We start from the raw sequence: 14713 nt of genomic DNA, 5'->3' as shown, positions 1-14713 counted from the left end.
TTATTCTTCCATTTCACACCTCTGCTTGTTTCCCATTGTCCTATGTTTTGCCATACAAAGCAGTTCAATGGTCTAACAAAGTATTTCAACTTAATATACTGTTGTGAATTTACTTTCAGGGATAAATTAGATACACCTAGTAGCAATGCATAGGAGCTAAGATGATCTAATGTTAACAAGGCAACATGTAACATTTTATTCCACTAACCAAGATGGTATAATATCTCGTTTACTGGCTCCTAAGAAACAAACAAGATTGGAGAATTTACTCATTGAAGTTCAGAATGTCAAATTAATCCGCAACGCTTAACCAATCAAAAAGCAGAACATCGCTGTATAAGTTCACTGCTGCAGCTCATACACACAGCACGGTATTCTGGGTTGATAAACTTGCTGAAACGGATTATACCAACTTAACCCACTGGTGCGGAAGAAAAAATTGCAATCTGCCATTTTGAACTGAGACTTTTCAGTTGAGTTACAGGAATAACATTTTAGCTACATGTCTATTTTACTCCAAAAAGAATTTTCTGATTGTACAAAATGAAAGCAATTGCCTTCAATTTACACCATCACGGGTGTAGATAGTCACACGCCGCCCCCTTCTTGCAACGCCCACTCTCATAAAATTTACAAATTCGCTGGCCTTTCGGAGGAGGCCTAGAATATCCTCCACCACCATATGGCTGCTGTCTGTTGTTCCAAGATGACCTACCCCTACCAAATCCCGACTCTCCTCCTTGAAGAGCCCAGTCTCTGGGACCACCAGACCTTTCCCCTGCATACCTCCGCTGGCTATCCCACATTGGATTCCCAGAGAAAGGCGCACCTCGATTCATATGTGAATTTCCCCATGCAGCTCCCGTGCTGCTTCCATAACCAAAATTTGCATATCCCTGAACTGGTCCACCCCAATTTTGGTTTCCAGGTGCTGCTCCACGGCCATTGGTCATACCTTCAAATCCTGTACTCCTGCCCATTGCAGAAAATGCAGTAGTTTGACTCGTGGTACAAGGTGCAGGTATAACGGACCCAACATCCCCCTGGGAAAACAAAACATCAGCTGACTTGGTTTCACCCTCACTACTCGTAGATGAATTTCCGGCGGACCTCCTTAATGGATCAAAAGCATCAGCTCGAGATGCACCAACTGTTTCATCCGTCACAGTAGATTGACAAGGTAGTTGTAGATCTCCAGTGGAACTCAAGGCATCACTTCTTACAGGATCATGTGTTGGACTCAGCTCTTCCATCGGGCTAAAGTAACCAGTTTTGCAACCAGGTATCATCCCCTCACTGCACCTCATAGCAGAAGTAGGAGAACCCATACCATTTTGATTTTGAGATTCCAAGGCGTCAACTTCAGCCAAAAGGTCTGACACTGATTCCTCAGCCAAAGTGCTGAACTCTATAGGCTCACCAAAAAAGTTTGACATTGGATGAGAAGGGGAAGTGTGATTAAGTTGGTCGGCATTTGAAGTAGGTGTTGCAACATGATCGCCCACTACTTCAGCTGGTTTCAGTGAGGAAACGGAGACGAGACCATCCCATTCTTCAGCAGATGGTTTCGCAGTAAGTTGGTCGGCAGTTGAAGGTGGTGTGGCAACAAGATCACCCACAGCGTCAGCTGGTTTCAGTGAGGAAATGGAGACGAGACCAGGATGGTCAGTAGATGGTTTTGCAGTAAGTTGGTCGCCATTTGCAGGTGGTGTGGCAACATGATCACCCACAGTGTCAGCTGGTTTCAGCGAGGAAACAGAGACAAGACCAGGATGGTCAGTAGATGGTTTTGCAGTAAGTTGGTCGCCATGTGAAGGGGGTGTGGCAACATGATCACCCACAGTGTCAGCCGGTTTCTGCGAGGAAACAGAGACAACACCAGAATCCCATTCTTCAGTAGATGGTTTTGCAGCTGGTGAACTTCTACCCCATTCATCAGCTATTTCACGAAGGTGCGGCCCACCAACCACTGGGCTAGAAGCACTGCTCCACCTTTGGCCTGATTCTTGAACAGGAAGACTTGACAGACCAGATTCTTTATTTTCAACTGCATGCCCACCTTGAGGTTCACAGTCAGGAAGACTTGACGGACCAGATTCTTTATTTTCATCAGCATGCCCACCTTGAGCTTCACCGTTTGAAATAGGGGTAGGACTTGGCAAATCATGAATATCTGAACCACAAAAAGGAATAACTGAACTCAACAAAAGCAGTTTCTCAGCAGCCTGCGCTTCAATGTCACCATATCTCGTCTCTGGGGTAGGACTAGGTAGGTCTGGGAAATTCATTTTTCCTTTCTGTTCAAATGAATCCCTTGATTGGGTAGCTGAAGCAAAAGTAGATCCACAATCCAGGTTAATTGAACATTTATTGCTGGTAAAAGATCCCTGGTTCTGACCAGAAGATGGGCCTAAATTCTGACTGTTAGATTGTGCATAGCATGATGTGCTTTTATGTGAATTCTGAGTTCCATGAGCTGCAACAGAATGACAATTATCATTTTCCTGTCCTTTTTCCTGCCGTGGAAGAGCTAAAATCACCTCTCGCTGAATAGATGAAGGGGAGCTTGACAGTTGGGGTTTGTCAAAACAAGAATTATTTGCCTTCAACGACTCCACGCATTGTTGAAAAGAAGGGGGCAACCACCCACTCGTCCTCGTAAACTGTGTGTTACTGTTTGAATAGTAATTTGCATTATGAAGGTGCCTAGGTGCCTCTTTCTTTCCACATTCACCCCGTGAGCCAGTAGCACTCTCAGTCCACCTAACACTAGTTCTACTATCCAAGCCAGCTGGTTCCCATGACTGGCTTGATGTCTTATCATGCACTTGAAATTCTTTATGGAAAAGCCCCTTCAGTGCATTAGTTAAAAGTACCGAGTCTTCATGCTCATGATTTGTCCATATCCTCATATCAGGGGGAAAAAGCCCGGATGTATTCCATTTCCTCAACTGCATCACCGAAAATGGTCCTTGTATTCGTTTAGCAGGGTCTCGGTAATGCCACAATTTGTCAGTTTCACAACTATTAACGGATGATGAGTTCGCCGTAGAGAGACTAGCAATTGAAGCTTCAGATCCAGACCTATCCACAGCTTGTTCAACAGTAAATTGATTTCCTTTCTTGTCAAAGATATTAGTTCCACAAGCTTCTCTTTTCTCACTCGATCTACATCGAGCCATGATAGATCCCTCTTCTTTAACTGGATAAACGCAACAAAAACCTTTAGTTAGCTGAAGCCAAACAACCTTTTGAAGGACTTCGTAGTACAGTCTTTATCTTACCTCGACTCCCTAAAGATACAAGTTTTTCATCCCTTCTACTAATTCTAGTGTATCTTGGTGCTGGATGTTCAACTGCATTATGTTCCATCAGCAATAAGCAATCATTTTATTTCTTCCTCACCCCCCACCCCCCCAAAAAAATGAAATAAGACTTAGCAATACTGAAAAAAAAAAAATGATATGAACCATTTCTTTTGTCATTGTGTTCTCCTTCAGATTCATAATCTGGGTTCATCTTTGGATCAGCATGCACTTCTGGAATCTCCATTAGCCTCCGCTGGCGCTCCTTAGGCGTCTTCAGAAGCTCTAACTTCTCTATACATTCTCTGAGCGTGGAACAGTCAAGGAAGTCCTCATGCTCAAGGTCAATGTTCTCAACTTAATTAACACACAAAATGACAATACAAAAATACCAAATAGTGCCTCAGCTTTTTCAATTGAGGCATCAAATCTTATTTTTGCATGTAAAGAACTATTAACGTATATTGCCTCGACAAAGGATATTCTTTCTTGTGCCCCTTCTCACTTGCTCTATCACGAAGATGATTGAGGCGCAATATCTCCGCTTCCAGGGACTGCATTTTCAAAATAAATAAGCACAAGCACATGAAAACACCATATTAAAAATTTTAATGAAAAATGTAACAGTTTCATGAAAGCAGCTATAACAATTTGAGATGTTCTGAGAAAGAACAGCATAACTTATGGAGAGTGCACTATAATGCATAATCAGTTACCATCTCACCGCAACTAATCTCTCCTTTTACCCTTTGTTCCTTTTGGGCTGCTACTATCTTGACAACTTGAGAGTAAGACGTAAGGGTCATGAACAAATAAAGGACATAAAAATAGAAGGGTCCTTCTGACTGATCACAAATAATTAAATTTACTCTTCCTGTTCCAATTTACATGGTTCTATATGCTTCAAGTTCTTCTGTGCAGAGGAAGTATATCCACCTTGAATGCCAAGAGAAGTATGAAATGTCACAACTGTGTTGCACTTTTTTCCTTCATATATTCTTTTTAATATTTCGGCAAACCCATCCCCTCAGCCCCTGGTTCCAGGAGTCAGCAGTGGTTTTTCCCACATTTCCCTAAAGATCAATCAAATATCCTACCTATTGGTTGGAATAGGAAAGCTCTTACCACTAGAACAATCCCCTTTGTTAAATTCTTTGATATAACATCCTTACATCAAATTCTGTCTTTCTTAATCTTCAGTTAATGCATCTCTTCCAACCTCGAACATGATTACTGCCCGAACTTTTCTCTTGCAATTTTCTGATCAAAGGCTGGGAATTTAGGAAGGGGAGAGTATCATTCAGTTCAAGGAAAAGTTGATCTTCCAGCTATTTGGATAATTGTCTTCGGCTTTTCCAACCCTCCAGCTGAGAGAGTATATCAAGTCATGAGTAACATGCCTTTCTGCAAGACTTCTTATTTTTCATGAATCGGAAATAACAAAAATAACAACTGTTACCCTCAACTTCTAACTACCACGTCTACTTTATATGAAGAAATAACGAGCTACCCATTCCACAAGGAGTAACGCGTGGTGGTCTTTTGCAGAAGACGTAGTACCACTTTATCTATACCAGCATATAATGTGCTCACCAATTTCTTTCCCTATTTTTTTTCAATACTCCTGGCCAGCTTTCCTGCACCTCAACTAAATCCACGTGATACCTGCCACCTCCCCCCACAACAGATACCAGGTAATGTCCACCAAGGCTAGGACAGACGAGAAGAATCACCTAGTGTTTTTTTTTTGGTCTTTGCTGGGATTTGAACCTAAGACCTCAGGTTCTCAACCTACTTCATTGACCACTAGGCCACACCCTTGGATGACATTATCCAAAATACTATGTTAGTTCTCCATCTTTTCATTTATTCCCGCATAAGAAGTCCCACAGGCACCTCCCATGCATTTGTAAAAATGCCCATTATGCAATACTAACGAACCAGAAGAAAACAGTAGAGTTAGGTGACGAAAGTTTTAAGGAACCAAAAATTGTGCCTTGGACGATAAACACTGTTAAAAGAATTGAACAACAAAGCAATAGACATACATCATTGAGTTTCACTGCCCGGAGTTCCATAGCTTTCTTCTGTATCTCACCCTACAATTAAATGTCATTAAGTTAGAACTCTTAGTTTACTAAAGCAAAATTTTAAAAACTCAGGTTTGAACACTTACTACAGTAAGCCTTTTTACAAGCCCGCATTTTACACTCTGACGTAATCTTCTGCATTCATCCTGAAATGACAAATTTTAGCAATCACTTAAAACCCATAAACTCAAGCTGAAATAGCTTAAAACCAAATTCCTTGAAAAGAAGAACATCCTCGGTGTAGAAGGGCAGCGGAAACTAGAAGAACTTTTTTATGGTGTAAGAGTGATTTTTTAAAAAATTTATCACATATATATCAAGGCATACATGCAATAATGTGAAATAAGTTTTCCCCATAATGCAACTGCTTTTCATAGTCAGCAGCTAGCAAGTAAATTCAGCTTGCCACTCACCGCAAAGTTACAGATGACAAAAAGAATCGAGACAAAATAAAACAAAACAAATAAAAACAGATTTCCTTCGTATAGGCCACTTCACCAAAATAATTCAATGTCAAATACGAAAACTCTACACCTTCCAGAGCAAAAAAGAACAAGGTGCTGATTCACTCATGGGCAATGTTTGGCCATGCCACTCTCCTCATAGATGCGTGAAATAATTTATTACATATCAGAAGATTCTCAGACAGACTGCTTCCAATGGGAAGAAGTGATAACAAGTGGCTGATGTTGATACTCCATCAATACAACCATCTCGAACCTAGCCCTCAACCCTCGGAGAAACTATATTTATTTCTTTACACATAATATACGTATGTCAGTACCAGACAGACAGCTTGTAACGGGTAAGAAGGGTAAGTGATAACAACAAGCTGATTCATCTTCATACCAAACTACCAATACAACCACCACCAACCCAGCCCTCATCCCCGCGATGCAACATATAAGCCCACTTAATTTTTATAATCCAAGTTTACTACTTTCTTGGGTCAATTTGAAGTACTTTACTAATGCAAACACTTGAAAAGCCTTACCTTATTTACAATCATACCCCTAATAAAGAGAACCAGAATTCAGATGAAACTTACTCAACCCTTCTCATGATTTCCTAAAAATCCCATCCCTAACTTGCCAGTATTATGAGTTGCATCTCAAATCTGACTCTATCATATTCATGTTAAATGGACTAAAATTATAGTAACTAAAGATTGCTCGTGTCTCTATGAACTAAATGATCCTTCAGCCTTAGCTTACATGGTATATATCTCCTCTATAAAATTTCCCATAAAGCAGCTGTTTGCACTGAATTACTTAAAAGTAAAAATACATAATATAGCTAATTTGAAAGTAAGCAGCCAAAGAAAAAAGTCAGAAAATATTGAGCTACAACACAGAATAATAATAAAGACGAATATCACCTTATCTTCCACATATCTACTGGTAAGCAAGATTTCTTTAATAAGTGTGAGAGTAAGAGGAAGAAGCATTTTTCAAAATGGATGGAGAAGGAAAACGTGTTTTGTCTTAACTACCTCACTGAAATCTTGATTTGAAATAGTATCAATAGATATAGCTTCTTTCTTGTCTAAGTTTAAAACTTCAATTAGAAAATCAACTGCCGTATCTCTGATCTTATATGGTTCAGATGACTTGCATGTACCTGCATTAAAAGTACTATAAGCCCCACAAACTAGAACAAGATTATATTGCAACAATGTGTTAACAAAAGCTTTATGATCAATTTGTACCTACAACATGGACAAGCCTGTAAATTTCCTGTTTCTGATCGTTACTGGGTATTTTTATGCGGACAACTGAGCCAATAACTCTGTCATGGAACTTCTCCACATCTCCAGCGAGACTTTCCATCAAATCACGCCGCAAATATAAGAAATTTATATTGTGAGCATCAATTGCAGCAAATTCATCCAGATTAATCTGGGTGATTTTTACTTCGCCATTTTTACGACTTTTACGTTTTTTAGATGAAGAGATATCATTGCTATCATCAGGTTCGACATGGCCAGTCACTGTTCCAACAATTCCAGCTGGTATAAAGGCACTCTTCTCGGGATTCTCCTTTATCAGAAAGTGGAACTCAAGAAGCTTCAGCATTTCTATGTGGCCAACACGTGGCTTACCAAAAAGGCTTTTTAGCCTCAAATCACAAATTATCTCACTCTTCCGTCGAGGATCTCTAAGCTTATTTTTCTTAATATAGTCGAGCAAAAGTGCCTGGACATCAAACTGAGATATAGCAGAAGTATTACCATCCTTCATATGTGCAACAAAATCCAATAGCTCCTTCGATGCCCACTCCATGCATCCATTCACTGATGTCTGCACAGCAGTGGTTCCCTGTTTTGTCCTCAAACAATCTTCCTCCTGAAGCTCTAGCTCTTCAGCAGGCTTTGTTAGCTCTGACTGAGGAGTAGAACTGAAAATGCTTGGGTTAGACTTTGCAGTTGTTCGGCTTTCAGTGGTTGGAGGATCCTTTTTAGATAGCTCTAACAGCTCTAAGGGTTTCTTCAGCTCTGACTGGTCAAATGACTTGCCCGAAATACCTTTGCCATCATTTGCAACATAATGACCATAAGGCAGTAGTGGCCGCTTACCATATACTGCATCCGATTCTTTCCATGGGTTCTTAGCTTGAACAAGTTCATCAAGTGTTAATGATAGCTTTTCCTTTAGGATTACCCAATACACCTTGAAGAGATATTCCCAGCTGGTTTTGTCATCAAAATCTACCTGAACCTGATAGGTAGGTAAATCAAAACTTAGCCAAAAATTAATTAATGGAGAAAAAAGTAAAGAGAAGCACATGATAATAAAATTAAACATGATAGTCTTGAATCTGGAAAGACATGATAAAATCAGTGTGTGGAGAATAAATTGTTAATTCGCAGTTAGACTGGTAAGCATCCTCTCTCTCTTTCTGTAGATCCTTGCTTCTGCTTACCAAGGATAATCTTTGACTTTGCACCTCCTCGAATTCCTATCTTTATCAATCTTTTTTTACTAATCATAAAAGAAAAGATCGAACTGAAAACCGGAATAAAGTGCTGAAGACTCTGTCTTCTTCCACCATATCCACAATAAATTAATCACTCTTTTTTATGGGTAAAAAGGCAATAATGATTCTTGGGAGAATGTATCTTTACAGAGGTATATTGTCTTCGTACCAATCCAGAAAGGACTGATCTATGGCATGAGTAGCTGCATTCCTAAGCTTATGGTTAGAGAAATGGGCAATTGGAGGTGTATCAATGTGTGTAGATTTGAAAGTTGGCGAGAATGTAATTAAATCAAAAAAGTGTGCTCTCTCTAACAGCTTAAAGCTTTTAGATGAGATGGTCACACACTTCAATAAAAGTGAAAGCCTCAACAGCACAACAAGGTCCAAGGCAATAAAGGCTTCTAGTCACCTCGTCCTTTAACTGACAGCTGCAGCAGACGTTTGGAGCTTTTTCTGTTGAAGATTTGGACTAAGTTGGGTCATGCCACAGTCAATCAAAGAAGCTTATGAATGCTGGTGTTTTTAGAGAGTCGATAAGGCCATCAAAAGTATCAGCAACGTGATCCCAGCATCTAAGTTTTGGTGTACTTGGACATAGAGGAATCACAGATGTTCCGATGGAATATCAGCTCCTGCATACTTCTTGAAAGCTAGATGTTTAGTTAGCCTCTTTTTCTGGAGCACCCTAACTCTTGTAAATAGCACTGATAGTATTTTGGACTCCGTTAGCTCCGTGATCTTAGCATAGTTCACTCAAGTATTTGAGCTAATCACTACATATCTGTTGTACTTTGTTTATAAGGTAAGTAAAAGTTAACCACTCTATACCTAGGTACTTATTGTATCTTCTAGATGCCTTATTAATGAGATCTTCTTTACTTCATTAAACAGGAATCTTCTCATAGAGAACAAGACAAGATGTTATGAAAAGCATTAGCAAAATTCTACATCCCTATTGAGATCTTACAGTACATTTTTATTTTGATAAAGAAAAATATTGTGTGAGATCTTACAGTATACTAAGCATAGCATTTCCTTATTTGCTTGGTCTTTGTTCTCAGTCAGTATGATAGTTTTATGCCCGTTGAGCAAAACCTTAGTTTCCACTAACACACTAATAATCAGCATTTTTTGTGCACCCTAACCCTTGTAAACAGCACTGATAATTTTTAGGACTCTGTTAGCTCCGTGATCTTAGCATAGTTTACTCATGTATTGCCCGTACAGGAACTAACCACTACATATCTTCGTACCTTTTTTATAAGGTAAATACAAGCTAACCACTATATACCTTTTGTACTGATTGTATCTTTTAGGTGACTTCTTAGTGAGATGATCTTTACTTCATTAAAGAGGAATCTTCTCATAGAGAAAATGACAGGATGTTATGAAAATCATTTGCAAAGTTTTGCATCCCTATTGAGATCTTACAGTACATTTTTCTTTCGATAAGGAAACATATTTTGAGAGATCTACATTAGACATACCATTTCCTTATTTGCTTGGTCTTTGTTCTCAATCAGCATGATAGTTTTCATGCATGTCGAGCAAAAGCCTTTGTTTCCTCTAACGCACAAGTAATCAGCATTTTTTGTGCATGCCTTGCACAATGAATATGTACAAGTATAGCACAGGTAGTGGGAAGTTTTTTGACACACACTACAAATATGCCAACCTGAGAGGAAAACAAAAAAGGTAATGTCAGTGCGATGTATAATTATGGGGCAAATGATGTTGATGACAAGCTTCATATAGAAAATAAAACCAGCTCATTTGTAGTTCAAAGAAAAGTACTAAGTGAAAAAACGAAAGCAAAAATATTATGCACTAGCAGTCTCTGGTACTAATCATGGAAGCGGATTCTACTTTAAGATTGACGATTACTTTGATAATTTCTACTTGAATTTTTCGATAAATTTTTTGGTTGTTCCAACCCTTCTGACATTGATTCCATGATAACAAACCTCCTAAAATGTCCTCGAATATATCAACTATGATATACTGAGATACATTTTTAAGCTAATACTTGCATTCCTTGCGGCATCATTCAAGAAGAACATTACTCAATACCAAAAGTTGGTTTTAGCAACGAAGTTTTCTGAGCAACTTAAATGCGGTTCTTTCAAGAAGCTCCCAGCTCAGCCACATTTCCACACTATCTTTTTTGATGTTGTATTCTATTATACTTAACTCTCCCGTTTAATAGAACAATCACAACCTTTCTTCTCTGTAGGACAAGGACCAAGTGAAACAGATTTTTCAGAGGCTCTTGACGAAAATGTGCAATGTAGGACAAACGGAAAAATAGGGAGAGGGAGAGGGAGAAGTTATTAACAATCATATGAACTTGTTTACTACTAATCTATGGGGACTCCCACACAGTATACATGGTGTGAAAGATTGTCTAAAGATGCCCAAAAAAGTTTGTGGAAGTAGCATTCATTTCGAACATGCAAGATATATGTAATCCCCATTCAAACTTGGAAAAAGACTATGAAGACGACAATAACATACATAAGTGATGACAAAAAAGGTAAAAGATACAAATATGTACACTATACAACCTCAAAGAAAGACTAATGAAATATGACAGAGATACACAAGTCAAGACAATAGAAAGCAAAAAATACATTTTATATACTAAACAAACTTGTAAAAGAACTAATGAAGGCGACAAAAAGATACATAAGTCAAGACAATAAAAGGTAAAAGATACAATATGCACTTCATACAAAGTTGGGAAAGTTGAGAAAGACTAAAGATGACAAAAGGATGCACAAGTCAAGACAACACAAGGCAAAAGGCGCAATATGTACTCCATAATAGAAGTTAGAAATAGACAATGAAAACAACAAAAAGGTACATGAGACAACACAATAAAAGACAAAATATCCACGAAGTATTGGGAGCTGGTGCTACAATTTCATTTTTAAAATCTTAAAAATAACTATATTATGAGATCACAGTTCGAATTTAAAAGGTCTAATAACAACTTATAAGAGTCCATGTTTAGGACTTCATATTATCTTGAGAAAGGACAGTGACAAAGAAAAGCATCCAGAAATGTTTCTGTTCTTCAAACCAATACCTTGACTTTTTACTCAGGCAATATATTAATGAGCAAGAGAAAAAGCAACAGAACAATCATCCTCATGCTTTTTCCATGGTTTCCAATTTGAGAACACTCACCCCGCTGATTCTTCCCCTCATTCATTTATCTTAGAAATTTGAAATGTTTACGCAAAGTATTCTGTAAACCAGTGTATTATACATGCCCATCCTACTTCTAATTAAGCAAGATTAATACTATGTTTCAAGTTCACAGCTGAAACCCTCCCCCACATTCAAGACTCGTTCTAGAAGTATCAGTTACGGCTGTAATTGTACTTACACAAGATGCTACTACAACGTAACAACAAGAACTATGGCATGGAAGACTTTAATCCTTAATGTACCATGCGCAATAATCTACTACTATTTTTTAATAAGATAAAGTAATTTTATAAATAAAGAGCCCATGAAAAAACTACTATTCTTATTTCTCTCTACTTAAATAGAATGTCAGTTAGTTCTCACTTAGCTTTTGCCAAAATAAATGCCACGTTTAAATTATCCCAGCAACAGAATAAATTAATACAAACAAAAACAATTAATCAATACAAACAAAACAATAAATTAATACAAACAAAAAAAACTGTAGCAGCAAAGAATTATACTAACTATAACAAAGAAAGAGAAGACATACCGCAGTTCCATTTAGCCTTGGAGCGAAAAAATGCCTCGTCCCGCTTAATACAAGCTGGATGATATGCCTTTGGACACCCCCTATCCATCATGAAAGAAACAACTTTTAACACAATTATGCTTATCAAACAAAGATTACGCTTATCTTCAGAAACACTAGTACATTTTTTTCAACACTTTTAGCTCTAAGTGAAGTAAATGTACAACACTTCAAAATGGAAAGTAAAGTACAAAAACAGATAAAAATAAGTTTCACTCACCTGCGATCACAAAGAACGAGCGAACCACCATCAAAACATATGAAGCAAACATCTTCATCCTCTTCTCGCTGTTTCTTCGGCGGCGGAGGTTTCACCGCCTGGCTACGAGGTGGCCGCCCTCTCTTCCGCCTATCAACTCCGCCGTGTCCGATCGAATTTACAGCTGAATTCCTCCCATCTACAACAGCTGCCTCCGTCGGAGAAACTCCGGCAACCGTAGACTGAACTCCGACCAACTGAGAACCCTCCGTACAATGCACAAAACTACTCTGCTCCGACTTCGTTAAACCTACAGATGTTCCAACACTTCCATCGAGCATCGCTGAGCTGGAACTACCAGCAGCAGCAGCAGCCATGGAGAATTCTGAGCTCGTTAACAAAACCCTAGATTACCGAAATTGAAGGAGAAGATCATTGACTAAAACGACGTCGTTTGAAGAAAGGCAGAAAATTCAGAGACGAAATGAGAAAAAAATTAAAGAGAAAGATTTGGAAGAAAGAAAGAAAGGGTGGTGAGGCACGATTGGTTGAACCCAAGTGTGCGTCTAAATTGAAAAAAAAAAAATGTGTGTTGTGTTGTGTCTCTGTGTGTGTGAGAGAGAAACAAGAAAGAGAAAAGAGGGATAGAGAGAGTAGTACTTCTCCTTTTTATATTATTTTGTTCATGTTGATCTGACACATATTTAGAAAAACTTTAATTAGTTTCTAATATTATATTAATGTAATTTTATTAATACTTCTAATATTTAGTGGTTTTAATTACTTACCTATTTAGTTAATTTAATCTTATTAATATTCCTAATATTTAAATATTTTAGTTACTTACCTATTTAGTTGATTTAATCCTATTAACATTTCTAGAGTTTAGACATTCAAATTACTTACCTATTTAGTTAATCTAATCTTATGAATATTCCTAATATTTAGAGATTTAAATTGCTTACCTATTTAGTTAATATAATCTTATTATTATTCATAACATTTAGAGATTCTGATAACTTATTTATTTAGAGATTGAGAAATTTTTTTTCAAAAGTATTTATTTTTTAAAAATAATCAGCTTTTTGACATGTTTTTCAAAAAAAAAAATATTTTTAAAGAGTAGCTGAAGCAAAGTTTTGAGAAGCTGAAGAGAATAATTTTTCCCTAAAAGTTTTTTTGAAAAATCTAATCAAATAGTATTAGTTATTGCTCACAAGTATTTAATTTATTGGTCAAATGCGTTTTTCAGTAAAAATACTTTTGAAAATAAAAGTCTAAATAAAACTCATTTGAGATGTTAGTCAAAGAGACTATTTATTCTATTATATAATTCTCCCTTGGCTTTTTGTTTAATTGGATTCCTTATTTTTCGTGAATCAATTTAATTAATTTCAAAGATAAATTAGATTAAATTAATTTATTTTAAAAGAATTAAAATTTAAATATTCAATAACTATATGAAAAATATTATAAATTATAGTAATTATTTTTTTCAATTTAATTAAGAAATATATCTTAAAATATTGATTAAAATTTGTATTATTTGATGCTAAGAAAAGAGCAATTAAAAAAAAAATGAAGAGAGTACAATGAATGTACGAAGAAAAGTAATGAGATTTTCTTAATTTATTAAAATAAAGAAATAAAATAAAATATTTATTTTTGGTATAAGAATTAAATAAAATAAAAGGAAAAGGACAGTTTTTATGTTTATTATTATAACCTTTCGGCGAAACAAAAAAGGACTTGTCAATACAACACATGAGATGGCGTCAAACGCGGCTCATGTGGGATTGTATTTTTTCTTAATATACTGCTACCCTTGTGTTGGGTCTTTTTGTATGACTCATACTCAGTTTCCTCCACTGTCTAATAGTAACACGTGACTTGGTTTCCAACACTTCTTTTTTCTTTTTATTTTTGGTCAAATTTGTACTTTTCTTTTATTCTTTGGTGGGTCTTTAATTATTTGCTTTTTAAATTTTTCGTAGTAGTGGGAATAACACCAGTCAGATTATGGTGTTGGTTTTGGTTGGATCAGCCGGCAAAAGTACTGTTTAATGCTTCCCTATAGACTATAGTATACTATGCTCCATCATCTAACAGGCCTTTTCCCCAGCAGCATCTTTCATCACTTTTTATTCTACTCTTGTTTGTTACAAGGACAATTGACAACATAATTTTATTGTGAAAAAAGATTGTTGCAACTTTTTACAAAAGAAAGCTGGCAAGTGTAAACCTTCTAATTGCATTTATTTAGGGTCAAACTACAAAAGAAAGCTGGCAAGTGTAAACCTTCTAATTGCATTTATTTAGGGTCAAACTCATCGGCAAACCCTTAAGTACGCACGAG

At 37.1% G+C, this 14713-nt stretch overlaps 1 protein-coding gene across 1 annotated transcript; it reads right to left on the bottom strand.

Annotated features, from left to right (window-relative positions):
- Positions 1-425: 425 nt before the first annotated feature.
- On the bottom strand, positions 426-13022 carry LOC107859909 (zinc finger CCCH domain-containing protein 44). Its single transcript, XM_016705064.2, has 11 exons — positions 12379-13022; positions 12120-12199; positions 9862-10049; positions 7104-8112; positions 6888-7015; positions 5482-5541; positions 5354-5404; positions 3789-3859; positions 3471-3616; positions 3285-3356; positions 426-3202 (listed from the first exon to the last, which is right to left on the bottom strand). The coding sequence occupies exons 1-11, from the start codon at positions 12732-12734 to the stop codon at positions 573-575; spliced, it is 4791 nt and encodes a 1596-aa protein (XP_016560550.1). The 5' UTR covers positions 12735-13022; the 3' UTR covers positions 426-572.
- Between the last annotated feature and the right edge of the window lie 1691 nt (positions 13023-14713).

This window comes from Capsicum annuum, chromosome 2 (genome assembly GCF_002878395.1).
Source record: "Capsicum annuum cultivar UCD-10X-F1 chromosome 2, UCD10Xv1.1, whole genome shotgun sequence".
In the NCBI taxonomy this organism is placed as follows: Eukaryota; Viridiplantae; Streptophyta; class Magnoliopsida; order Solanales; family Solanaceae; genus Capsicum; species Capsicum annuum.
This window is presented reverse-complemented; position numbering and strand designations above follow the sequence as displayed.

Bases quoted from the DNA above. Each gene is read 5' to 3' on its own strand.
- LOC107859909 (XM_016705064.2), bottom strand. From the start codon at position 12,734: ATGGCTGCTGCTGCTGCTGGTAGTTCCAGCTCAGCGATGCTCGATGGA. The intron at 10,050-12,119 runs GTATGTCTTCTC...TTTTCCTCTCAG, and splicing joins CAAGGCTAAATGGAACTGCG to GTTGGCATATTTGTAGTGTG. The intron at 3,357-3,470 runs GTTCATATCATT...AACATAATGCAG, and splicing joins ACACAATGACAAAAGAAATG to TTGAACATCCAGCACCAAGA.